Source organism: Cotesia typhae, unplaced genomic scaffold (assembly GCF_013202065.1).
Source record: "Cotesia typhae breed Kobodo isofemale line unplaced genomic scaffold, CoteBio_Ctyphae scaffold_13, whole genome shotgun sequence".
Lineage (NCBI taxonomy): Eukaryota > Metazoa > Arthropoda > Insecta > Hymenoptera > Braconidae > Cotesia > Cotesia typhae.
In genome coordinates, this window is record NW_027423774.1 from 1676104 (window position 1) to 1703278 (window position 27175).

General features: G+C 29.6%; 5 protein-coding genes and 1 long non-coding RNA gene across 11 annotated transcripts; 4 read left to right on the forward strand and 2 right to left on the reverse strand.

The window, feature by feature from the left end:
- Positions 1-175: 175 nt before the first annotated feature.
- LOC141534565 (uncharacterized) lies at positions 176-1729 on the reverse strand. Its single transcript, XR_012480439.1, has 3 exons — positions 1593-1729; positions 753-1417; positions 176-663 (listed from the first exon to the last, which is right to left on the reverse strand). It is a non-coding gene; the product is annotated as an uncharacterized LOC141534565 (long non-coding RNA).
- Positions 1730-2236: 507 nt separating this feature from the next.
- Positions 2237-5089, forward strand: LOC141534564 (calcium release-activated calcium channel protein 1). Its single transcript, XM_074253994.1, has 2 exons — positions 2237-2900; positions 4092-5089. Exons 1-2 carry the CDS (start codon positions 2250-2252, stop codon positions 4581-4583), a joined length of 1143 nt encoding a protein of 380 aa, XP_074110095.1. The 5' UTR covers positions 2237-2249; the 3' UTR covers positions 4584-5089.
- Positions 4388-9958, reverse strand: Sppl (signal peptide peptidase-like protein). 6 transcript variants are annotated; one of them, XR_012480437.1, is made up of 9 exons: positions 9725-9958; positions 9310-9639; positions 8985-9174; positions 8741-8895; positions 8304-8614; positions 7899-8242; positions 7387-7812; positions 7122-7306; positions 4388-4526 (listed from the first exon to the last, which is right to left on the reverse strand). XR_012480437.1 is itself a non-coding variant. In XM_074253992.1 (8 exons), the coding sequence occupies exons 4-8, from the start codon at positions 8767-8769 to the stop codon at positions 7238-7240; spliced, it is 1179 nt and encodes a 392-aa protein (XP_074110093.1). In that variant the 5' UTR covers positions 8770-8895; positions 8985-9174; positions 9493-9639; positions 9725-9958; the 3' UTR covers positions 7112-7237. The 6 variants fall into 6 exon arrangements, 4 of the variants coding, with proteins under 4 accessions (XP_074110093.1, XP_074110094.1, XP_074110090.1 ...); XR_012480438.1 differs by lacking the exon at positions 4388-4526 and adding an exon at positions 5098-7026; XM_074253992.1 differs by lacking the exon at positions 4388-4526 and having other exon boundaries at positions 7112-7306; positions 9493-9639.
- A 1136-nt stretch (positions 9959-11094) lies between these two features.
- Positions 11095-13257, forward strand: Snr1 (SWI/SNF related, matrix associated, actin dependent regulator of chromatin, subfamily b, member 1). The gene is made up of 6 exons (XM_074253698.1): positions 11095-11252; positions 11481-11972; positions 12159-12286; positions 12368-12680; positions 12760-12936; positions 13032-13257. The coding sequence occupies exons 2-6, from the start codon at positions 11521-11523 to the stop codon at positions 13069-13071; spliced, it is 1110 nt and encodes a 369-aa protein (XP_074109799.1). The 5' UTR covers positions 11095-11252; positions 11481-11520; the 3' UTR covers positions 13072-13257.
- A 694-nt stretch (positions 13258-13951) lies between these two features.
- On the forward strand, positions 13952-18454 carry Sea (mitochondrial citrate transporter scheggia). The gene is made up of 4 exons (XM_074255456.1): positions 13952-14907; positions 15731-16165; positions 16834-17054; positions 17135-18454. Exons 1-4 carry the CDS (start codon positions 14754-14756, stop codon positions 17315-17317), a joined length of 993 nt encoding a protein of 330 aa, XP_074111557.1. The 5' UTR covers positions 13952-14753; the 3' UTR covers positions 17318-18454.
- Positions 18455-18599: 145 nt separating this feature from the next.
- On the forward strand, positions 18600-27065 carry LOC141535497 (uncharacterized). Its single transcript, XM_074255453.1, has 9 exons — positions 18600-19018; positions 19618-19875; positions 19982-20384; positions 20530-23413; positions 23494-24167; positions 24241-25109; positions 25196-25433; positions 25515-25730; positions 25822-27065. The coding sequence occupies exons 1-9, from the start codon at positions 18995-18997 to the stop codon at positions 26469-26471; spliced, it is 6216 nt and encodes a 2071-aa protein (XP_074111554.1). The 5' UTR covers positions 18600-18994; the 3' UTR covers positions 26472-27065.
- The last annotated feature ends 110 nt before the right edge of the window (positions 27066-27175 follow it).

Below are 27175 nucleotides of genomic sequence, written 5' to 3' on the forward strand. Positions count from 1 at the left end.
GTTAGAATTATAAAAAAACTGAAAATAAAATTTTTTAAATAGATTTTTTTAGTATCTATTCATTTTTTTATCAATTTTTTATTTGAAATGAAAACTTTGAGACAAAAATGAAAATAAACTCAATCATTAAACCATTATCTTACATCAATAAAGTTTACAATACTTCATATTTGATTTATCATTTTTATTCCTGGTAAAAATTATATTACATTACATTAAAAAATTCTTAAAAACTCGTAGATATTTTTCGTTCTGTTTTTACATCTCATCTCTTGAAGTTTGTACGGATATAATTTATTATCAAGTAAATTGCACAATTTTAGAATTTTTTTCTATTAAAAAATTATTTAAAAAAAAAAATAAAAGAAAAAATTTCACATGTAGAAAATTTTTAAAATTACCCATGAAATTTTTTAAAAATATTTTTTTGTTATAACTTAATAAATGAAAAAATTAAAAACGTCGGCTAACTCTATTATTATTATACTTAAAGATGTATTTTAAAAAGTTTTATATGCTTATTTTCCAATTAAAAATTTATCCCCATGCTCTAATAATAAAAAATTCAAGTAACTTTCAGGTCTTCTGATGAGCTTAGTGTCAATACGCCTAGTTTATTATTCATAAAAATTTTAGCTCGATGTTCTTATTAATAAGCGGCTTCTGAGAAATAGATAAAATAAGTGTTGTCAATTCTTAAATCTTAGAAAATCTATCAAAAGTATATAATGCATAAAAATATAGATCCTTACCGGATGTTTGGTATGATGTACACGTATATACTCTGGACGCAACGTCATACGTACATGCAATGATTATATAAGACTCAAATCATTTTTCAAATTTCATAAGGATATTTTTTAATAAATATTTTTTTTATATTTTGTCAGTAACGTTAAATCTTATCGCTAATTTTATAGCAAGAAATTTATTTTTAAATGATAAAACAAATTCATGTAAAAAATTAATTACCATTATTTAATTATATTTAATTTAATAAATATTCAAATTTTTAAACTCAAAACTTATTCTTCTCATTTGAAATACGCGGTAAAATAAAATAATTTTTTAAATTAAATTTTCAAATAAATTATTTTATTTTATCTTCAAAAATTCAAATAAATAAGTTAGATTTTTTCATGAGAATTAATTTAAAAATTATTATGTTACAATATAATATTTACTAGACATACAATCTTTATAATGTTAATCTATCAAATAAATAGACTGGTCATGCCGATAATTCATTATTGCATCACAAAAATAATTCCATCAAACATATGAAAGTTGAATATTCTACGCCTACAATAAATTTCATAGTAGAATTATTATTATATCACGGATATTCCTGTATTTCTTCTTAAAAAACATTACAATAATATTTCTTCACCTTCTCGAATTTTCATAAAATTTTTTTCTGTAATAAAAAATGCGGATTAATTTAACTTAGACCATAACATGTTAACTGGCGACAGATAAAAAAAAAAAAACTAGACAAAATAGTTTCGTAATAAATGTTAAATCATTGACCTTAGACTTGTACTGTAAGTACAGCAGTAAGTCGTAGTGATAAAATGATCAAAGTCAAATACCTGAGAAGAAATTTAGCAGGTAAAAATGTCTTGCATTACCCATTCTTGAAATCGCTTAAGATCGTTGGCTACAAGTATGGCAAGAATATATGAGCAAGGAAAACGCTCACTTAGAAATTGTACATATAGCCGGTTATTATGCGACTGATATGACTCCAAGGCAATTAATGCTATTGTTATGATTTCCTCTGGGTAGGGAGTACAGAGTATTACTTTTTATGCTGCCCACATGACAGTAAGCATTGAGAGTGAGTGCGGAGACTCAAAATTCAGTTACCGGTCAACATTCTGCAGTACCCGGGTACTGCTGTCGTTATCTTTAAATAGACAGCATTGCTTTAGTGTCACAATGAATTTTTTGTCTTATTGTGATCAGTGGCTGTATTTTACAAATTTAATAGCCCAGATTTTAACAAGTGATTACAAATTTACGTGCAAATAAATTGTTTTATTTAATAGAACAAATGTGATTTTAAATCTTATCTCATTGAGATTGATAAAACAGTCGATCTTGTTATCTATCATATCAAATACTTTTAAAATACAACTGAAGGATTTATTAAAAAAAAAAAAAAAATAATAATTATCAATTAAAGCTAACAAGATTTACGATTATGCGATGAGATATTAACAATAAAAATTAAAACAATAATTACAATGTCGAGTGACCATTCGAGTAATTTGAGTAATAAAGATCTAACGAGTACCGCTCAGATGAGTCCGAATAATTCCGAGACTGGAATAGTAATTAGTAGAAGTGATAAACGAGGATGTATTAATGAAGAAACAGTCAGTGGTAAATGCAGTAAGTCAACGCAAATCGATTTTTGGCAGATGAATTGGAGACAAACGCCAAGTTATAATCAAGTGTCGAGAAATAGGCCACTTTCTGCTGGATTTTTATCTAAATCACACTTATACAGCAATTCTAATTGCTCTATTGGCAATAGTTCCAAAAGTTTACTGTATTCTTCCCAAAGTGAAGTTACTTTGTCGCCGTTGAAGTCTACCAAAGTTGGTAATAATAATAATACCGGTAAATTTGTTACAATAGATATTGCTAAAATATCTAATTCACCTTTCACTACTACTTCGTCATACTCAACCAATAATTTGTCTGCTAATCATTCTTATTGTGCTAATTGCTGTAATTGTAATTATAATAATGGAATGTCTAGTCATTCACCAAATTTACAACAAACTGAATCGGAAGGTCCTCAAGGGCTGTCGTGGCGAAGACTTCATATGAGTCGTGCTAAACTTAAAGCAACTGCTACTACTTCTGAATTACTCAGTGGATTTGCTATGGTTTGTTTATCATTATTATTATTTTTATTTAAAATAATTTACCAACATATTGCTGCAATTAAAATTCATTGCAAATTATTATTTTTTATGAGCTACTATTAAAAAATAATGAATAAATTGCAGTAATTTACTGGATAACAATATAAATTTAAAAAATGTGTTGAGATTGAAATTATTTCCATGTAATTCACAGTATAAAAAAATAATTAATGTCATTAATTATTTAAAAAAAAAAAAAAAAAAAAAAAAAAAATAATAATTCTGGCTTGACAAAGGTATTTTATGTTATTAGTTTGATTATGAAAGGTGTTTCCTGAATTATCTAATTAATTGTCCAACTCGCGAATAATTCTGATATGACTATATGGCGTTATGAGTATATTCCTAATTGACGATTAGATCGAAAATTACATAAGACAAAGACAAACAATAAATAAAAATTTTTTTTTTCACGTGTCATCTTATTAATTACACGAAAAAATTGATGTTTGTTTTTTCTTCACAGTACTGTAGTTTAATCAGAATTTCTTGTAATATAAGAATTGCGATAATAATCTTACTCATCAAAGTTATTTTTTTTTTTTCATTGGAGCTTCTTCAAGGATTTATAAGATATAATAAATTTTTTAAATTATAGTATACGATTATGGAAAAATTTAGATATAAAATTTAAACACTTATTGCAATTTTAATAATAGTATGTAAATTATTACATCAGAATTAATTATTATGTATATTCTTTGTCACTTAGTATTGCATCAATAATTTATCCAATAAGATAAGAAAATCGAATAAATGAGCATCTTCAATGCCGGTGAATAACTCTTGAATAACGTGAATAACATTCACGTAACAGGATATTTTTGTGGGAAAGGTTTGAGAAAAGGATTAGGGAGAGGAACTTCTTAATGTGAGTGTATAGAATATGCGAGAAAAAATTCGAATAGTTCGGACTGGGATTCGAACCCAGAATCTTCCGATGAACATGTCGGCTACTCTACCATTTGAGCTATCCGGTCTATACTAAATTTTACTTTCGCTTATTCTATATACATAACTCTTAAGTCTTCTTCAAACTTCTTTTATATTATAATGAATAATTAAAATATTCAACTTCGCATTTCATGGAAAAAATTACAATAATTATAAATATGTTTGATTAAAAATTTTATTAATGATTTTTTGTTCCAGGTAGCAATGGTAGAACTTCAAATAAACGAACCAACAGAAGTACCTGAATGGCTTTTTGTAATGTTCGCTGTCTGCACAACAGTATTAGTATCCGTACATATTTTTGCATTAATGATAAGCACTTATTTATTACCAAACATTGAAGCTATTAGTAAACTTCAAATATCACGTTTAATAACAGAGTCGCCTCATGAACGAATGAGAGGTTTTATTGAATTAGCCTGGGCATTTTCAACGGTCCTTGGACTATTTCTATTTCTCGTTGAAATTGCAATATTGTGCTGGGTTAAATTTTGGGATTATTCATTTATGGCCGCGATGGCTAGCACAATTATTGTAATTCCTGTATTAATTGTATTTGTTGCGTTTGCCGTACATTTTTATCACTCATTAGTTGTTTTCAAATGCGAAGCGTCTGTGACTGATATGGAAGAACTAGAGAGTATTAAAAAACATTTAGATAATGTCGCTGTTAATCAAAGTTCTGTTTGATTAATTTAATAATTAATTAAAGATCTACAGAGGATAAAAGACAACTTCAAACAAATAAGTACATTGAGTCACTTTAAATTGTTTATATTTCCAAACAAAATTTTGAAAAACTCGGTTCGACCATCATTCAATAAAATAATGTAATTTAATTAAATAATTTATAAAAAAATATTGTTTGAAGGCGCCCTTTTCCCCTCTATTTATTAAACGATTAATTATTACAGCTCAATTTGTTCCATTATTGCTTATTTAATTATGACTAATTTCATAATTAATATAATTATGACAGTAAGAAAATATAAGACAAGGATATTAGATGTTAACAATACATGATTCGCGTTGAAACGTGAACGTGATTTATTTGTTCTTTTTTTTATATATAAAAAAAATGTACATGGCTGTAAACATGCAATTTTTGAGTTGCAACAGCACAAGCAAGTGCCCTTACAGTAGTTATTAATTAATAATTATAATTTAATAATAATTAATTATATTATTGTTTACGATGTATTCGTTCAATGGTTTTTTTTTTTTTTTCTATTTTATGTCTTTGTTCATGACTCTTTAATTTTTACTCGGTTTACGATTAAATATAAAGCAATAAAATCAAATTTTTATATTTTTTAATTAGTTTAACATTTTTTATATATTATAAGTAGTGGATATTTTAAATATACTCAAATTATAATAGATTTTTATTTTATACTGATCTTATTCAATATAATACTATTACAGTGTTTATGAGATTGTTAAATGGTGAATTTTGTGGTAAACCGAGAAAATTTATAGATCCTAAATTAATCAATATTGTGTACAAAGAATAATTATAACATAGTTTTAGTTGTATAAAAACGATATTCTGTAGCAACGAAATTTTTTTTAATTACAAAAATTTATTTTTAACGATGTAATTTTGTGATTCACGTACAACAAATTTTATTTAATTATAAATAAAAAATTATTAGTTATAGTAAAAAAAAATTTAATTTCAGCTACTTGGTAGTTATAATTTTTTAAACATATTTCTTCAAATAATAATAAATAGAATAAAATAAAAAACTATATTTAATTTATAAAACATTCGTATATTTATAAATTTCTTGTTATTTATTATTAATGCGACGGAATTACAATGCATGAAATATTAATTGAATGCTATGATATAAATAGAATAAATTCTCAATTAAAAATAAAATCAAATGTTTAACTTAATGGTTGAAGTGGCTTGGAATGAGAAAATGAAAAAAATGCTTTATGTTAAAAATTAATTAAATTTATCATTATATAATTATTGGCTAAAATCAATAAAGTATTATTGTCAAATGGAAGAAACTTTAAATAAAAATTCCGTCTGCATTGTACTTAAAAATAAAACATTAAATTAATCAAGATTGTTTTTATTGATAAACTACTTATCAATATTCATCAGCAGTATTTTTTAATTAGATTAAAAAAAACTTAGACAGAAAGTTATTTAATTTTCCTACGATTAAAAATAAAATTTGTTCATGTGGCTGCAAAATTTTTAAATATAAATTAAATAATCAACAAATTCAAGTCAAACAACATAGACAACATAATTTAAAGAATTTTCTATTTCTTAAATTTTATTAAATTTTTTTTTTTTAATAATTCTTTAAGATACAAACGAAAAATGTTTCGGCACATTTATTTATTTTTTTTTTTATCTCAGAATAATCACCAAATTCTTTATTAAAAGAATTACCAAAACTTTAAGTGTAATTAAACACTAAAAAAAATTATTTATAATTAATATTTATATATACATAACATTGTTGCTTTTATAAGATTAAAAAAAAAAAAATAAAAAGCATTTTCGTGTTCATTAAATAAAGTCACAACCAATACGCGTTTCTTTACAATTGAATTGACATGTCGATATAATCGATTAAATGTCAATTATTTACAATTTTAATGATTTGAACTATTGCCTCATTATTTACGTTCAAATATATCATTCTTATACAAAATAAATAAAATATAAAAGAAAAAAAAAATTATTTAGGGCAAAAATAATTTGACTAATTACAAATTTGTCCGTTTAATTTACGATTATTTTACGTAGAACACATATAAACTGAGTGACTCTAATATAATTTCTCTGGATTTATAGATACTTTCAGTATTATCTTTTTCTTTTTTACATCACATTTTTCCGGAGTAAATAATATTGAGTACGCTTAATTATTCACTTATTTGAAAATAAAAAAAAATTAAATCGCATTTTTTTTTGTTCTCAATCAGCCATACTCTATGTTTATAATATTATTAATTATTAAATTAAAGATCAGTAATAACTTATGGTTTTACACCTAAATTCTACATATCGTTGAATCTCCATAGTGCATTTTTACAATATTCAAACGATAACATGAATAAGTGAAGTAATTTCATTGCATATTTTTTTTTTTTTTTTCCATAACTTGAATTAAAATGATGAAATATATGTTAGTATAAAAACAATAATAAGTATTTTAAAAAATGTTTCTTAAATAAATGTAAGCGAATTTTACTTACGTATGTATGATACTGATGAAAACTAGGAGTATTAAATTGAAATATGATACTACATACGTATTCAATTTTTTGTTCTTATGGCGAAATACTTGAAATGTGCGATTCCACGACAGTTGTCAAACATCCATATGTTTTGTTTGCGGATGAGTTATAAATGGTTCACTCCACATTCTTCTTAAATCCCCCTTTAAAAAAAAAAATTAAGAACCATTAACTATGAAACTATAAATATTTAACAACCAATAATTTTTAAAAATTATTATACCTTAAGATATGCCATCGTAAGTAACGGCAAAAGCGTAAACGGTACGAGATAAAGTAATGCCGGCTGCGCAGCTTTAAAGACCTCGGAGCTTACTGTGGCAGTGAGTAGACCAAGAAAATAACCGATGAGTGAACAATGGAAGTAACTGATACGACCAAGATGTCTTGGAGGTGGTACTCCAGCTTCACAACCACCGGGAATTAATTGGCTTTTTTTATAAGCGTCGTAACGTAAGACAAAGCATAGTAAAAGCCCAGGCATAACAACGTCACCGAGACCGAGCATCGAGAAGTGGCCGGCTTGATGCATTGATGGGAAAACCAGTTTGCCAGGTAAAGAAAGCTTAGGAGCTTCACGTGCAACTCCACCAAGATGCAATCGTCTTGCTACGAGTCCGACGGGATTATCGGCTGGCCTAGTGGCCACCTAAAAATAAAATTATATTAAAATTATTAGTAAAAAAATAAAATAGATTTGATAAGTAATAATTAAATAATAATAATGTATTTTACCTTAACCATGACGTTTGTACTGAATATATAAGATGAAAAGAAAACCCAGAAAACGTCATAAATGAGTAATCCAGTGAGTAACAGTGTAGATACCTTCAGACTAGGTAGTCTTACAAATGCTATGAAGGCGACACATAAACCCATACCCATTGCGTCCATCAGTAACCAGTGTCCTGTCAATACCCAAATACATACTATACTGACACTAAGTGAGAATGATAACAGCTCAGCACTGGTAAACCTTCCGCAAACTCCAAATGATATTTTGTTTCCATCGGAACACGGTCGTATGATATACTGGCACATAGGTAGAAGAAGAAATGCTAGTGCGACCGTCGCAATAACTATTAAATAGAAAAGGTTGATTAGAAGTAGATAATTAATTATAATAACAATTGAACTTACTTGCTGTGCAAATAGCAAACAGCATTTGCATACTATCAAAAAAGAAAAACATGATAAGTAGAGATATGGAAGCACCAAGAGGTAAACAAAGAGCGTGCATGGTATCCAGAGTTTGTACACCAGAACTAGCAGAATTATCGGCACCACCAGCACTACTAACTATTCCACTGAGCAAATTTTTTCGTTCTTTTTCTTTCTCTCTTTCTCTCGCTTCTTGTTCCATATTAAGAGATCGAAAACTTCCATAAACGATTAGCAAAATCGAAATCAGGAAAGTGGATACTCTAGACGAATCCATAATGGAATAAGCCCTGAAATAAAAATTTATTAATTTTCAAGGCTGACATGTTCTATATTTGTGTTATCATAATTATTAAGAAAAGACATTTTCGGTCCGGACCGAATGCTTATCTCATGTTATTAATATTTCTTCTAACCACTGGTAATCAACTTGATTAGTGGCCATCTTTAAGAATCAGCTGGCCGCAGGCGTTTGTTGGTACAATGCAAGGGTACTATGACATTTATATGTCCTTTCTTAAATTTCTGTCCATTGGCACCTACTTGCATCCAAGATCATCTGTAAACCATTCTTTGGGGATAAAAAATATAACTAATTATTAACTCATCAAATATAAAAAAAAAAAAAAAAAAAAAAATTGAATAAATAATAATAAGTACCTGAACTCTTTTACATTAAACATATTTATCAATTATAACTTGAATTGTAGATATTCAAATTACCACTTGTTATCAATAAATCAAGTCACCCATGTATGATTACTTTTCTTCATCAATATTTACACATTTATTCAGTTGAATAGAATACTTCAATTATTCTTAATTACAAATAAAAACAAATACGCTGGACCTGTTAAAACAAATAATATAATAAGAAAACAAATATATTTCTGTTTAAATAATAGATTAACAGTTTTAATAATCATCATATGATATTAACATATCAGTGAATAAAAAAAAAAAAAAAAAAAAAAAAACACTCAACTGTATTATTAGAGTTTCTAATAATCTTTTTTTGTAACTTTAAAATACAGAAAGAGAAATTTTTCGAGCACCGATGCGTAGCGCGTTAGACAAATAACTCCAGCATAGTATTAAACTAATAATGAAAAACTCTTGAAACTAATAATGCTCAAGTCATCTAATAGAAGTAACAAAGGAAACTAACACATAAGGTGAATATTTGTGATGACAAGCACACAATTGTTTGTCAATTGCAATGGGTCACCATTTTAGTAAACATAGATCACGTGACTCGATGGCCCCTGGCCCTTAAAGAACTCAACTCTCCTTGTCCCGGGTCATAAAACTTCACCTATCGTATGGGAGATACTTACATTATAAATATATGTATATATATAACAAAATATATGAAAAAAAAATAATAGAAGCAGTCTTACCTGCTGAGCCGTCCAAAACTACAACTCGTAAGAGTTGAATTCATCACTTTTGGATAATATTTTTTTGTTGTAGTTGTAATTTGTTGTAAATTACAATACATACAAATATGTATTTATAAACCTTTCACTTGGCGGATAAATGCCATTAAAAAATGGCCACTCGCACTTGGCAATTGATGTTGGTTGCTGTTACAACCAACAGCTTTAACTTACTCGTTGTATGATCTCAGTAACTATTGCTTGCTTACTTTCTGCATTGATATATATATATATATATATATATATATATATATATATATATATATATATATATATATATATATATATATATATATATATATATATATATATATATATATATATATATATATATATATATATATATATATATATATATATATATATATATATATATATATATATATATATATATATATATATATATATATATATATATATATATATTTAAAAGGTACGTTTATATCTGTATACAATATAGGTATAAAGAATTTGATGTCAGTGGGAGTGAAAAGGGTGAATTAAAATTAGATTTTAAATGCGCATGCGTTGGAGTGATTGGTTTAATACAAAAGCCAATTGCACTTACGTATTTCCTTGGATTTTTTTGTTTTTAATAGACTCGTTAATTACTTAAGCATTTCACTTTATAATTGATACAAATCATTATTTACCGTCTTTAAGAAAAAGTTATTCTCCAGCGATCTGTCATTTTTATTAAGTCAAGTATTGATTGATGATTAAAATTACAAACACTATTCTCATACATGATTTAATAAAGTGATTATCACAAGTATCTATTAGATTTTAAGTTTATTTAATCTTGAATTTCTGAGATCAATTAAATTAGTAGAAAAATATTTACACAATTAGGTATTAAAATTGTATTTTAGTATCATTTTTTAATGACAATAAAATTATGTCTTTCAATTTTATTAGAAATTTTTTATTTTCAACATTGGAAATAAAAATATTATTGTAAACATTCTAAAAATGTTTTTAATATTTTTAAAAAATTGCATTTTTAATTTTATTAAACTTCTACAAGTCCATTTTTTTAATAATTTTTTTTTGTCATAATTTATTTATTAAAAAAAATTTTAAAAATTGTGGTGACAGCTAAATTTAATGTCATAATTTATTTTATATTTTTATATTTATATTGTCATATTTTTTTTCAAACAGTTGCATCAGACGGTTGATCGAAATCATTTGTGAGAAAGATATAATTAGAGACATACAGATTCCTGTATAATTGATAATGATTTTCTATATTTTATACCCAATCCGTGGTTTGCCGCGAATTCTTATCAGCAGTGGTGCCAACTTTATTGTTAAAAAAAAACAAGTATTCAAGTATTCTCCATCGACGCCTTGACAGGCACAAGCAGTCAGAAGTTTGGTTAGAATTCCGGTTGTTGTTGTAGGTACATAAATAAATGTTTCAATTATTTTGGAGTTGTTGCTGAAAATAATTATTTTTATTAATATCAATACAAATAAAATTTCGGTAATTATCCTTAAATTTCTATAATTATAATTGTACTGGTAAAATACTGGCTAATTTGATAATCCATTAATCAATAAACCTATTTTGATAATTGTAATCTGTATTTTGTAATTTTTTATCTTATTATTTTCAAGTAATAATAAATAGTATTTTACCAATAATATAAATTTATTCATCATATTTTTTTTTTTGTAATTGACATATTTATATAATTTTTTTTTTATTCAGATTTATTTTGGAGTAACAATTTAAATAAAAACAGTCGATCATGGCTTTACGTACGTACGGTGACAAACCAATAAGTTTTCAAGTTGAAGAAAATGGAGAGTATTATTGTATTGGATCGGAAGTCGGTAATTACTTGCGACTTTTTCGCGGGTCATTATATAAACGTTATCCTGGAATGTACCGGAGATCCATAACTAATGATGAGCGAAAAAAATTAGTTGAGTTGGGATTGAGTCAGCATGTACTGGCATCAAGTGTTTCTTTGTTGAGAGCGAGTGAAGTTGAAGACATTATTGAGGGTAACGATGAGAAATATAAAGCTGTTTCGGTTCACTCCACTGAGCCTCCAGCTCCACGTGAAGGAAAAACTAAAAAATCAATGGCTTGGGTTCCTAGTTTGCCAAATAGTTCTCACTTGGACGCTGTACCTCAAGCAACTCCGATCAATCGCAATAGAGTTCACAATAAAAAAGTTAGAACTTTTCCATTGTGGTATGTACTTATTATTGATAGTTACCCGTGTAAAAATCGTCTGATATAATAATAATAATATTAATTATGAATATAATAATCAATCTCATATTTTGACACAAATTAATATATCAGATGATTTTTACTACACAGGTATTTACACTATGTTTGAATAAATTAAAATAGATTTTTTTATCAATATTTTAGCTTTGATGATACCGACCCATCAGTTAATCTTGAGAATGCTCTCCAGCAAGAAATGCTTGTTCCTATTCGTTTAGATATGGAAATTGAAGGTCAAAAACTTCGTGATACGTTCACGTGGAATAAAAATGGTATTTTTTTTTTTTTTTTTAATATTTAAAAATTATATTGATGGATTTTATGATTAAATATTTATTAATTTTGAATTTTAGAAAGTTTAATAACTCCAGAGCAATTCGCAGAAGTTTTATGCGATGATTTAGATTTAAACCCTTTGACATTTGTGCCAGCAATAGCACAAGCAATTAGACAACAGATTGATGCATTCCCTCAGGAAACTATTTTAGATGACCAATGCGATCAACGTGTAATCATAAAATTAAACATTCATGTTGGTAATACATCGCTAGTTGATCAAGTTGAGTGGGACATGTCAGAAAAGGAAAATAATCCGGAAAAATTTGCTATGAAGCTTTGCGCTGAGTTAGGTCTCGGTGGTGAATTTGTCACTGCTATTGCTTACAGGTAAAATAACAATTTTTTTTTTCTCTCAATTACTCCATTTTTAGTGTCATAAATAATTTATAAATACATATATTTTTAGTGTACGCGGACAATTATCTTGGCATCAAAGAACTTATGCTTTTTCTGAAGCTCCATTACCCACAGTTGAAGTTCCGTTTAGACCACCTTCGGAGGCAGATCAATGGGCACCATTCTTAGAAACACTTACCGATGCTGAAATGGAAAAGAAAATACGTGATCAGGACAGAAATACTCGGTAAGTTTTTGCTATTTATAATTATTATTAGTTGTAAAATATTTTAATTACAGTATAAATTTTAATATTAATTTTTTTTTCTTTTTAATTCACAGGCGTATGCGACGACTAGCTAATACTACTCCAGGATGGTAAACGGTTCCAGATACTTGTCCCGTTTATGTACCGTAAATTTAAGGATTTATAATGTGTAATCTAAACATTTAATCAATTGATAAAAAAATTTGTTCATTTCATAATTGTACAATTATCGTATGCAGAGCAATTCAAATATTTCATATATTGCTCTGATTTTTTTATTAAAATTTATCAATTCATGTATTGAAATTTTTAATTATTTTACCTCAAACTAATTAAAATAGTTGATAAAATAGCATAAATTATAAAAAAAGATTAGTTTCAGTATTTTTAAATTAAAAGCTAACAAATATTATTTTAAAAAAAAATTTTATGAATTTAATCATCCAAAGGTAAATATTGATTATATAAATTTATTTAACTAATTTCATAATTTATTTTCTTTTGTTATATGCTAACAAACTTATAATTAAATATGAACTTAAAGGTTGAGATATTAAAAATTGATAAATATAAATTAATTTAATTTCTCTTTAGTTAAATAAATATTTTTATAACATTTAAAAATTTTTAATTGTTGAATATCACGAGTAAGTAATTTTCCAAATGAAAAAATGTCTAGAAATAAAAACATTTACTTTCAACAAGTTACATAAATTCTGAAAATAGTAAAAACTTTGCAACTTTCACAATAATGAGTGAAGCAATTACAGCTCATTTTCTTCAATGAATAAACTTGAATACTACATGCGTGTGAATTTGTGTTTGTGTGTATCAAGTGGTTGACACTTTTTATAATAAAAGGAAGTTGCTATTTGCTACGAATGCCAGTACCAATACCAGTAACAACAGAATAGATGACGTGGAGCTAAGAATTTACATGGAGCGACAAATAGCTTAAAAAAGATATTGAGCTGTATTCATAGTTCGGGCTTAAGTGTAAGTGCACCTTAAGCACAAGCTTAAGGCAGCGTTTAGATCCATATACGGCTTTCTCAAGATATACTTCAAAATTTGATCTTAGCTAAGACATGTGGCTGGGATAAATATTCATAATTTTAACTTGAGACAAGCTTGAGCATTAGATATTTCTGATGTATTCATATTGAAATAAGACGGTATTATAAAATAACTTAACCTTACTTTTCATCCCAATAAGAGAGTTTTTTTCTAAGTCTTAATCTTAAATGTATTTACAGTGAAAAAAGTGGTTCAAATAATGAATTTTTTGGGGTTATATAATATTGACATCGACGACAATAATGATATCAATTTTGATTTGGACGACGATGATTTAATCATACGTATTCCAAAACGTTATGTTCGAGATGTGCAAGATCCTTTTGATTTTTATTCGTTGGAAACAAGAATTTTCACGGAAAGTGACAAACACGCGTTGACTTGGTCTTAAGTTGGGTCTTACTAAAGCTTATCTTACTGAAAATAAGATCCTGCTTAAAACTTTTTTCTTCCTCAAGTTTATCTTAAAGAATGACTCTGAAAACATCATAACTTACAGCCGATAAGGCCGTCTTCATGAAGACAGGCTTAAGTACGAACTTAAGACCGGACTATGAATGCGGCCCTGAAAGCGGTACAAAGTGGGGGTAAAAAAATCGCACGATCTGGCCACACTGATTGAATTAAGTTTAGTTTGCCTCCAGCATTCGCCGGTTGGAGGTGGGTAAGGTTACCACGATACGCGTATTTGCTTGTTTAATTAGTTAAATTTTGTAAGCATGGATTTTATATCATTTGCTCAATCAATGTATAATTATAAAGACAGTCCTAAAGGAGTATCAGGTAATCCGTTCCCATCAAGGCCCTGGTTACAGGATCGTGCTGCTGCTGCACCAGCATCATCTAATATTGGAGTCAAAGGAATTATTGCCGGTATTTTTTTATAAATAATACTGATAAAAATGTACAAATATTCAGACAGTTAATTTTTTACTTACATTCACTTAAATTGAAAAATTTTAAATAACTTTTAAAGTCAATAAATGATTAATTGCACGGCCTTGTACTATTTGTAAATTACAGAAGTATTATTGCGATAATACTGTAATAAATTATCATATGATTATTAGTAATAATACTGAAGTTAGCCGTCAGCTGTTAATTTAAAAATTTTTTTTTAATAAATTAATTACAATAAAAAAAAATGCTTCTAAAAATTTTTACTTGTATTTTTTATTAATTTTCACATGTGAAATTTTTTTTAATAATTTAATAGCTATAAAATTCTAAAAAAATTTTTTATGTCTGTCAACTTCATTGGTATTAATAATACTGAAGTTAGCGGTCAGCTGTTAATTTAAAAAATTTTTTTAACAAATTAATTACAATAAAAGAATGCTTCTAAAAATTTTCAGTTGTAATTTTTATTAATTTTCACATGTGAAACTTTTTAAATGACATTAAAGTTAGCAGTCACTAGAAAATTTTTTAATTTTATTTAACAAAAAAAAATTATTTTTAAAAAATTGAATTTAAAATTTTTTTAAATTTCTAAATGTCAATTTTTTTTGCTATAATTTATTTGTTAAAAAAAATTTTTTTAAATATTAAATATCTGCTAAATTCATTTTCATACTTTTTAATTAAATTTTTTTTAATAATTTAATTGCTATAAAATTCCAAAAAAATTTTTAACGTCTGTCAAATTCAGGGTTATTTATTAATAAATTTTTATTTGATGATTGCTTATTTACAGGAGGAATAACTGGTGGTATTGAAATTTGTATTACATACCCAACGGAATATGTTAAGACGCAATTGCAATTAGATGGGAAAGCTGGTGCTGGTAAACAATACTCAGGAATATGGGACTGTGTCACAAAGACAGTAAAAACAAATGGATTTTTTGGCCTATATCGTGGTCTACCTGTTCTTCTTTATGGTTCTATACCAAAGTCAGCTGTGCGATTTGGTGCATTTGAAACCGTTAAAAATCAGCTAGTTGATGGTGATGGTTCATTAAACGCACAACGTCGACTTTTAGCTGGTCTCTGTGCAGGTATTTGTGAAGCAATACTTGCCGTAACACCAATGGAGACTGTCAAAGTTAAATTTATCAATGATCAACGATCTGCTAATCCTCAATTCCGTAGCTTTTTTCATGGAGTTAAGCTTATTGTAAAAGAACAAGGTAAATTTTATATATATTTACAATTTCATAAGTCATAAAGTCATAATTTAATCATCATTATAATTTTAATATTCAGCATAATTGCTGAAAGATATTATATTATTGTTTAATCCTTGAAATAATTACATACGATACTAGCATTCAAATTTAAAATAATTCGTTATTTATTATGTAATGTATTTACTCAGAAGATTTTATCTACTGTGTAGTAGTATAATAAAAATGATAAGGAAGTACTAATCATGGATAATAAATGTATTATTATCTCATCTTTATCATTTTTTGTACATATTATTCGTTCAGCGAACTTTACACAAGATAATAGAGAAAAAAAATTTGAAAAATAAAATTGCTAGAAATTAAACTTTTACCTTGAATAATTAAATCGTATTTCAAATCAGTAAAAAAACGGATGGATGGTCAAAGTTCTTGGCTACTTTTATATACCTCGTGAAGAAATAAAATTTTAACTTACTATTTATTATTTGGCATACTGACAATAAGCAAAATAAAAAATATTTTCTTTGAAAAAATATTTTATTTTTATATAAAATCGACCAGTCATTTTATATTTCTATAAATAAATCCCAAACTCTGACGCAAGACTCTGGAGTGTGTAAAATCTATTAATAAAATTTAATAAACTTGAAAAAATATGCTTTTATCAGGTTTCAAAGGGGTCTATCAAGGAGTAGTGCCGACAATAATGAAACAGGGTTCTAATCAAGCTATAAGATTTTTTGTTATGGAAACAATGAAAGATTGGTATCGTGGTGGAGACAATAATAAACAAGTACCTAAGGTGGTTGTCGGTATATTTGGAGCTTGCGCTGGTGCTGCATCAGTATTTGGAAATACTCCAATCGATGTGGTGAAAACAAGGATGCAGGTAATAATCAATCGTTTCAGTCGTCAGAATAAATATTTGTTTTAAATAAATTCGTAAATTTATTTAATTTTAACTTTCAGGGTTTGGAAGCATACAAATACAAAGGAAGTTTAGATTGCGCTGTACAAGTTTGGAAAAAAGAAGGTCCACGTGCATTTTACAAAGGAACTGTTCCACGATTAGGAAGAGTATGTCTTGATGTTGCCATAACATTTATGATTTATGATTCATTTATGGATCTTTTTAAGAAAGTATGGCCATAAACTATATCTATCACATATTTATATAATATATTTTACATACCAAGTGCCCCCTAAACAAATAATTGTGTCAAAAATCATCGATATTTTGAATTTATTTCTTACTAAATCTTTGATAGTAGTGACAAGGATTTTTATACAGGAAAATTTACAAAGTAAGATATATAACATGAAAAAATAGCGAGCTTAAATATTGTTTATAATTGGGTTAATTCACACTTTAATTAATTATCACGTTGTACAGATTTTTTTTATTTGCGATGGTATAATAGAATAATTTAATAATGTAAATGTGTAAAAAATATTCATATTTAGTAATATATGAATATTTATGCCTATAATCTATAGAAAAAACCAAAGTTCATCTTGCAATAATTTTTTTAATCAAGAAAAGTTTTTTTTTAAGAGATCTATACAAAAATTTTACATTTATTACTTTGTTGAATACTGTTTTTCTTACGGTACTATCAATTAAAATGGGAAAGAAAGTTTATTTATAATTAAATTATAATATCTATTGTTCATCAAGCAATATAATAATATCATGAGAATTGTTGGGTGATGTGAAATTTTAATTATGAACTAAGTAAAACATTCCACAAATCATTCCAAACTAATATATATAAATAATATACAATAATTTGAGACAAAATTGATATTTTATTGTGTTTATTGAAACGATCAATTGTCAAAAACGAAACAAATATTTATTATTATAATCGAGAATCTCAATTAAAATATCAATATTTTCTCAATCATAGATATTTTTAAATGTTGCAAATAGATTCACAAGTATATGTACATACAGATTTATTTTTGCCATTATACAAAATTATAATTATACAATTATATTATTTCAATGATGTTAATTTAAAAAATTTATAATTAAACTTAAATTTTATTTTATATAAACGCATATTATGTTAAAATTATAAAAAATAAATCTTAATATTTATAATAATATAAATCAAATAATTTAATGTAATGTAAGCTAAGCGTTCTATTTAATTATAATTAACATAGATACTTTCACTTTAAATTTTTATTTGCAATAAATATTGTTGAGCAAATCGAGAGCAATAAGGGTGAAAATAAAAATAATTGAAAGGTTTTACAGCAATAAAAATGATCACTTGTGAATTGGTGTATATTTATTATAGATGAAGATTAACGTTCCATAAAGGCATGGTTTAGTGCAAAAAGAATGTGTTGATGTTAATGTTGATAATATTAGCGTATACCTGTAGATTAAATTGGAGCTGTAGTGGTACCGTGTATTGTGGTGAGTGGTGGGGCTACCAGGCCCCGATCCCCCACTCCTGTTGGGCCCAACGATGGGACCAGAGGTCACATTCCAAGATGGCTGTACCTGAGGAATGCAGTGGGTGCCCCCCTAAGACGCTTTCCTCCCTCCTTTTTTATTAACTAAGCCAATTTAATCTATTTAAATTGATAATACATATATTTTTCAAACATTCATCACATTTTAGTTTGCACACACGTTTATACTTAATATTTAATGTGATATATTATATTTATTTATTCCGTATTATAATATATTTATTATTATAATTTTCGAGGGTGATATATATTTGCGAATACTGCCGCGAAGGCCAAGTGAGTACACTTAGGATCTGGATAATGCTTATGCAAGACGATGCAACCGGCTCGTCTTAAACAATGTCTCATCGGGATATCTCTGAGGTAAATATTAATTATTATTTTAATTATTCTTTGCCGTTATGTCGACTCCATGATTGACAAAAAAAAAAAAAAAAAAAAATAGTGATAAAAGTGTGAAGTAAAATACAAATAAATGTTTTTCGTTGAAAGTCAAGTATTTTAATTTCTAACACTGAAGTTGACAGATTAAAAATTTTTTTAGAATTTTATATCAATTAAATTATTTAAAAAAAAAATTTTATTAAAAAATTACACATGTGAAAATTTTTAAAAGAATTTTTTATTGATTTGTTAAAAAAATTTTTTAAATTAACACCTGACGGCTAACTTGAGTATTATTTTAATTTTGGATTTAAAAAAAAATATAATAATTAAAAAATATGAATTTATAAAACAGAATTTTTTTTTTTTAATTTTATATCAATTAAATTATTAAAAAAAAAAAAATTAATTAAAAAATTACACGTGATAATTAATAAAAATTTTTAAAAGAATTTTTTATTGTAATTGATTTGTTAAAAAAATTTTTTAAATTAACAACTGACTGCTAACTTCAGTATTATTTTTATTTTATATATTTAAAAATATAATAATAAAAAAATATTAATTTAAAAAAACAGGTGGAGCCCGAAGGTACGTCGGCCTTGGCTGCTGGATCAAGAGCTCTATTTCTAGAGACAGTACGCAAAAGTAATACAGCCTGTCAAAATGGGGATTACGTACTGGCAGCAACATTATACACTGAAGCACTTGCTTTGGATCCACTTAGTCATGTGCTATATTCGAATAGATCTGCGGCACGTCTTAAAATGGGTTTATTTGCATTAGCATTACAGGATGCTGTACGTGCTACAGAACTTGTTCCTCAATGGCCAAAGGTAAGAGGACTTGTAAAATTTATCAATTTTAACAATTTATTCATCTATATAAATCTTTATATAAATGTTTAAATATAATCAAAATAAAAATAAAAAATTATTCCAGGCTTATTATCGTCAAGGAGTTGCATTACAATGTTTAGGACGTCATGGCGAAGCTCTTGTGGCTTTTGCCACTGGTCTCGCTCGAGATCCATCGAATTCCCAATTATTATCTGGATTGGTAGAAGCTTCACTGAAATCTCCACTGCGTTCAACACTGGAGCCTACATTCCAGCAACTAAGAGCTATGAAACTTGATGAATCCCCGTTCGTAGTAATTTCGGTTGTTGGACAAGAGCTTCTTGGTGCTGGACAGTATAAAGCTGCAGCTGGAGTGCTAGAAGCAGCTCTTGCAATCGGGACATGTAGTTTAAAATTACGTGGTTCCGTATTCTCGGCACTGTCTAGTGCTTACTGGGCGCTAAATTCGCTCGACAAAGCTATAAATTATATGCAGCAAGATTTAGGTTTGTATTAAAATTTTTTTTAATAACAAAATAACAATTTCTCTAAAAAAAATTCCCGGGAAAGCAAAAAACAACCTTACAGAGAATCACCCACATACTTTTTAAGCTCTTAGATTAAGTTATTTAATTGGATTAAAATTTTTAGGAGTAGCAAGATCGCTTGGCGACACCCAAGGTGAATGCCGAGCCCACGGTAATTTAGGATCAGCTTATTTCAGTAAAGGAACGTACAAAGAAGCTCTTACAGCACATAGATATCAATTAGTCCTGGCGATGAAATGTAAGGACGCACAAGCAGCAGCATCTGCTTTAACAAGTCTTGGGCATGTTTACACTGCAATCGGGGATTTGCCTAATGCTCTGGCGTCCCACAAACAATGTGTTCAATTAGTCAAACAGATGGGAGATCGTCTTCAAGAAGCCAGAGAGATAGGTAACGTCGGAGCTGTTTATTTGGCGATGGGAGAGTTTGAGAGTGCAGTTGATTGTCATACTCAACATTTGAGAATAGCGAGAAGACTTGGAGACCGTGTTGAAGAAGCTCGTGCTTTTAGTAACCTTGGATCTTCTCATCATTATCGTCGTAATTTTGGACAAGCTATGACCTATCACGAAAATGTGCTAAAAATAGCTCAAGAACTTGGCGATAAAGCCATTGAAACGAGAGCGTATGCTGGACTAGGTCATGCAGCACGGTGTGCTGGTGATTTGGCACAAGCAAAGCTTTGGCATCAGCGTCAACTGGATGTTGCTTTGACGACAAAAGATAAGGTTGCCGAAGGTCGTGCCTGTTCTAATTTAGGAATTGTTTATCAACTTTTAGGTGATCATGACGCGGCATTAAAGCTACATCAAGCGCATTTAGGAATAGCTCGATCACTTGGTGATAAAGCGGGAATGGGACGGGCTTATGGTAATATTGGTAATGCATTCAATGCTTTAGGTTACTATGAACAAGCAATCAAGTATCATAAGCAAGAATTGACAATAAGTAAAGAAGTTAATGACCGCAGTTCAGAGGCAAGTACTCATGGGAACTTAGCAGTTGCTTATCAAGCTGTACAAGGACATGAAACTGCATTGAGACATTACAGAGCTCATTTGGTAATAGCCAGAGAACTAAAAGATGCTGCAGGTGAAGCGTGTGCTCTTTTAAATTTAGCCAATTGTTTATCATCAAGAGGAAGATTTGAAGAAGCAGTACCTTATTATGAAAATTATCTTATGCTTTCCCAAGAGCTCCATGATGTTGAAGGGGAAGCCAAAGCGTGTCATTTTTTGGGCTACGCACATTATTGTCTAGGTAATCATCGAGAAGCAGTTAGATATTATGATCAAGATTTAGCGCTAGCTAAAGATTTACAAGATAAATCGGGTATGGGACGAGCATACTGTAATCTTGGTCTTGCTCATCTTGCACTTGGAAATTTGGATACTGCGCTCGAGTGTCAAAAATATTATTTAGCAATAGCTCATATGATGAAACATCTCTCAGGAAAATTTCGAGCTTTGGGTAATATGGGTGACTGTCTTTTAAGACTCGGTGAGACTGAAGAAGCAATTAAAATTCATCAACGTCAATTGAATTTAGCCCGTCAAGCGGCTGATAGAAGTTTAGAGGCAGCTGCTTATGGAGCACTTGGAATCGCTCATCGCGCAACAAGGAACTTTGATAAAGCACTGGGATTCCATACCCAAGAGCTCACCTTACGTCAAGAGTCTAGTGATCTTAGAGGTGAATGTAGAGCTCATGGAAATCTCGGTGCAGTTCATATGGCTTTGGGTCAGTATACTCATGCTCTTAAGTGCTATCAAGAACAATTAGATCGTGCGAGAGAGCTAGTGGATTCTGGAATTGAAGCTCAAGCGCTAGGAAATTTAGGAATTGCAAGACTAAATATGGCATATTATGAAGATGCAATAGGATATTTCGAGCAGCAGTTGGCAACTTTAGAACCCTTGACAACTGGAACAGCATTGCTTGACAAAGCAAGAGCATTGGGAAATCTCGGAGATTGTTATGAAGCTCTAGGTGACCCTGAAGAAGCTGTAAAGTGTCATGAACAGCAATTAGCAGCTGCGATACGATTACGAAGTATAATAGACCAAGAGAAAGCATATCGGGGGCTTGGCAGGGCGCGTGAAGCCTCGGGTAATCTTCAAGAGGCACTGGTGTGTTTCGAGAAAAGACTTGTAGCTGCTCATGAAGTTGAGAGCCCAGAAGCAAGAGGTTCAGCTTATGGTGATTTAGGACGAGTTCACGCTGCGTTGGGAAATCACGAGCAAGCTGTCAGTTGCTTGTCACATCAACTGGCTTTAGCACGAGGTCTAGGTGATAAAGTAGCGGAAGCAGAAGCTGCAAGTGGCTTAGGTGTCGTTCATCTTTTGATGGATGATCCAGATTCCGCATTTAGGCATCATCAATTAGAGTTGTCTTTGGCTGAAGATCTAGACGCTGCTGGACTACAAGCCCGTGCCTGTGCTAACCTTGGCGCGACACAAGAAGCTCTTGGTCAATATGAAGAGGCAATAAGATTGCAAGAACAGTCGTTGAGTTTGGCAGCAGCAGCTGGTGATCAAGCAGCACGAGCTATTGCATTTTCTAGTCTTGGAAGGCTACATCATCTCTGTGGTGACTTTCCTCGCGCTTTGAGTTATCTTCAATCAGGCCTTTCACTGTCTGAAGGTCTTGGGAGGCGCGAAGAAGTTGCACGGCTGCATCATCGACTTGGTCTTGTTCATTGGCAAACCGGAGAGGCTTCTATTGCTGTTGAACAACTGGAGAAAGCTGCTAATTTATTAGAATCACTCGATGGTTCATCTAGTATTTTAACAAATCAGACTAAAAAGTCTGATTTACTTGTTGAAATTTATGGAATGCTGCAAAAAGTATTAGTAAGTTTGAACCGTGCTGAAGAAGCGCTAAATTGGGCTGAAAGATCTCGAAGGTCAAAGAGTATTAATCTTGAAGATGTTACTCATTACTCAGAAATTATCGACCGGCAAAGAGGAATCGTTTTATATTACAGGTATGTCTCATTTTTTTTTTTTTTTAAATAAAAGTATTCTTAAGTCCAATCTACAAATTGTAACAATTATTATTTCACAGTGAGGTTGAAAATGAATTACATGTCTGGTGCTTAGCGCCGAGTCGTGGACTGTTGAGGTTCCATTCAACAACCATGCCAAATGGATTGACTCTTGAGCAACAAGTAAATCAAACGCGAGAAGCACTACTCGGTGAATCGCCAGATTTGATTGACGAGAGTTCTAAAATGCCGCTGAGAGGAAACAGATTTAATGCTAGTTCCTATAGTTTAAGTAGTCTCTTTAGTGTTGGTTCTGCAAGTTCTCGAGCTGGAAGCGCACGATGGGGTCGTGGATCCAAAGATCCTGCTTGGCAGACGCCTGTTTCAATTCAATCACTTTACGATATTCTTCTAGCGCCATTTGAAGATTTACTTCCTCCAGTAAGAAAAGAGCTAGTTTTAGTTGTTGAGAAATCTCTTTACCTCGCACCTCTTCCGGCTTTACAAGCAGCCTCTGGTGAAGATTATCTCTGTGAAAGATTTTCTTTGTTGGTGGTACCATCTCTAGCGGCTTTGAAGAAAAGGTCCCGTACGCCGATGCCGGAGGGTGGTGCCACAGTTGCAGCTCTTGTTGTTGGTAATCCAGTACTTCCTGAAGAATTACGAGATGAGCACGGATGGCCTGAGACTGTTGCCTCCGCAGAAAGTGAAGCCGGAATCGTTGCTGAGATTTTGGAGTCACGTCCACTAACAGGTTAATATTTTTAATAATTAATATTAATAATTTTTATTTATTACTTATTATTTTTATTTTATCATTTAATTAGGCATTGAAGCTTCAAGATCTGCAGTACTAAGATCTCTTCCCGACGCAGAATGTATTCATCTCACCATACCAATCTTGTGGAACTCAGCCAGCCTGGCATTTACACCCGATCAAAGCGAAGAAAATACACATCGTCCTGAATTTTTGGTATCTCCAGTAGAAATAATGAGACAGAGATTGACTGCTCGGTTGGTTGTATTATCTGCAGGACACTGCTGGAACAATGATGAAAGTTCAACCAAAATAACTACCGATGGCATTGAAGCAATAGCAAAGAGTCTTTTAAATGCCGGTGCACAGTGTGTTCTCATTGCAATGTGGCCTGTACCTTCAACAGCTGGAAGTATTTTACTACGAGCTTTCTACAGCGCAATGTTACAAGGTGCTCGTGCGTCAAGAGCTTTAGCAGAAGCCATGCAAACCGTCCAGCACACAAGACACTTTGCACACCCGCTGAATTGGGCCGGATGGCTGTTACTTGGCGGAGACGCTAGACTCTCCAACAAAGTTGCATTAATGGGGCAAGCTCTGGCAGAATTACTACGCAGTGGACCAGAATTGAGTCGAGATGCATTACGCGTGACATTACATTTAGTAGAAAAATCTCTTCAACGTATTCACCGCGGTCAGAAAAATGCTATGTACACAACTCAGCGTAGTATTGAAAACAAAGTTGGTTCGGCAACTGGTTGGAAAGAATTGTTAATGTCTGTTGGATTCCGTTTTGAACCAGCAGGTAATGGTATTCCTTCGTCAGTATTTTTCCCTCAAAGTGATCCAGAAGAAAGATTGACTAGATGCAGTGCTAGTTTACAAGCGTTATTAGGATTGGGGCCGGCTTCTTTGCATGCTCTTGTTCGTTTATTACAGGTACCATCATTTTTCTTAGCAAAATATTTAGATATATATTTAATATGTATTTTTTTTTTTTTTTTTACTCTTTATATTTTTTGTAGGTACCAGAAGCAGCTGAAGATGTTATTTCTGCAATGAGAAAAGCCAGTTGCGCGACTGAAGGTCAAGAAGTGTCGTTGCCAGTTAAAGTTTGGCGAGCATCGGGTTCCCATGAGCTATTTGCTAGCTTAGGATTCGATCTAATGGAAGTTGGACAATCTGAAGTTACACTTAGAAGTAGTAAACAAGCATCTCGACGGGCAGTTCAATTTGCTTTACAAGCGTTATTAGCATTATTTGGTAAGAAATTTTTTTTTTTAATTATTAATTAGTTTACATATTATTAAATGATTTAATTTTAATTATTTATAATTAAACCAGATACTCAAGAAGCTCCCAAAAGCTTGAGCTTAGACTCAGGCAGTTCAATGGAAAGTCTTGTTTCTGTTTCACAACCGGAGAAAAATAGTCTTCTCGAGCGGCCGAGGCTTGGTGGAGCATTTGCAAGCTACGTGAGACATCGAGGAGAGCCTGATGGTAAAACTAATGAAGCACCCAATGCTTCTATTCCACGGCAGACGTATCCAAATGAAGGAGGTAAATATATTTTCTGTATTAAAACTTGATAATATCATTTTCAAAATATTATTTTAATAAACAAAAATTGGTAACATTATTTTGCTTGTAGGTGAATCTGATGTTGCGTTTACTCCAAGTCCGCCAGTTGCTCTGACATTGAATCATCAAACTCGTATTAGAAATTTGTATCAAGAACAAACAGTACGACCTGACTCCAGTTCTAGTAGCTCAGTAACAGACTGGGAAAATGGTCATAATACGATATTAAGACGACAACCGGTACCACCTTTACCACCAGCAGTCCTCGATAAACTGAGTGTCCGCACTGAAATAGGATCAATTGCGTCAAGAAAATTACGAATGCCGACAACTAATAATACTAATGAAGAAATTAATCATCAACCCGAGATACCACAAACTAATGAAAGTATTCCACAAAATATTAGAAATTTAGCTACTTCATTGACTAGCTTAACTCGTGAATTGACACCGACAATGTCTGAAGTTTATCACGAGAGAAATATTGGATTGGGACTGGCACCATCTCTTTCAAAACTTCTTGAAGAAGTTGGTAATGTTACTGAAAGTGAACAACGTCAACTTTCAAGATCCGAACAAAGTCAAACACAAAATTGGTTACAAAACGAACCAGAACTTTGTCGGAGAGATGAAGCAGATGGAAGATCTATTGCGGAATCACAATGTAGTGCAACTAGTTTTAACAAAATACACAGAAAAGCACCACCTCCTCCTGTGTAATTAAATTAATTAATTATTTTTATTATTCTTTACTTTTTTTTTTATACAAAAAAAAAAAAAATTTATTTAATATTTCATGTAGGAAAAAAAAGTAAATTTTGTTGGTTACTATTTATGTAATTATTGTGAAAATATTTAACCCGTTATAGTAATTGAAGTAACAACTAATTCATTATTAACTTTGATTTAATTATTATATTTAATAATTATTCTAAATTAAATTCAGTTTGAATGATGGGTTGATGATAACTGCATTTTTATAAAAAGTGTATATTATTATTATTACATATTGACAATAGAAAATTTTATAGGATAAATTTTAATTTTTACGATAAATTAAAAATAAATTGATTTTAACTTTCAATCAAGTATTTTATACGAATATATTTGAAAAAAATCAATCGTTGCATGGAGACTGAATTGAGCTTGCCTAAAACAAAAACTAGATTTGCTAATTAATCATTTAATTACAATCCTCTTTTTAAAAGGTTAATTTATTTAAAAAATGAATTTAATTTTTTATTTAATTAAATTAAATAAAGCAAAATCAATGAAAAGATAATTATTAAATCAAGTAAATTATTTCTTAAACTTTTTTATCAAAATCGTAGATTTAAATATTTATGTAGCGAAGCAACATTCCAAACAATAATAATTTAATAATATATTTATATTTACTGCAATAGCAGTGTTAATAAATCATT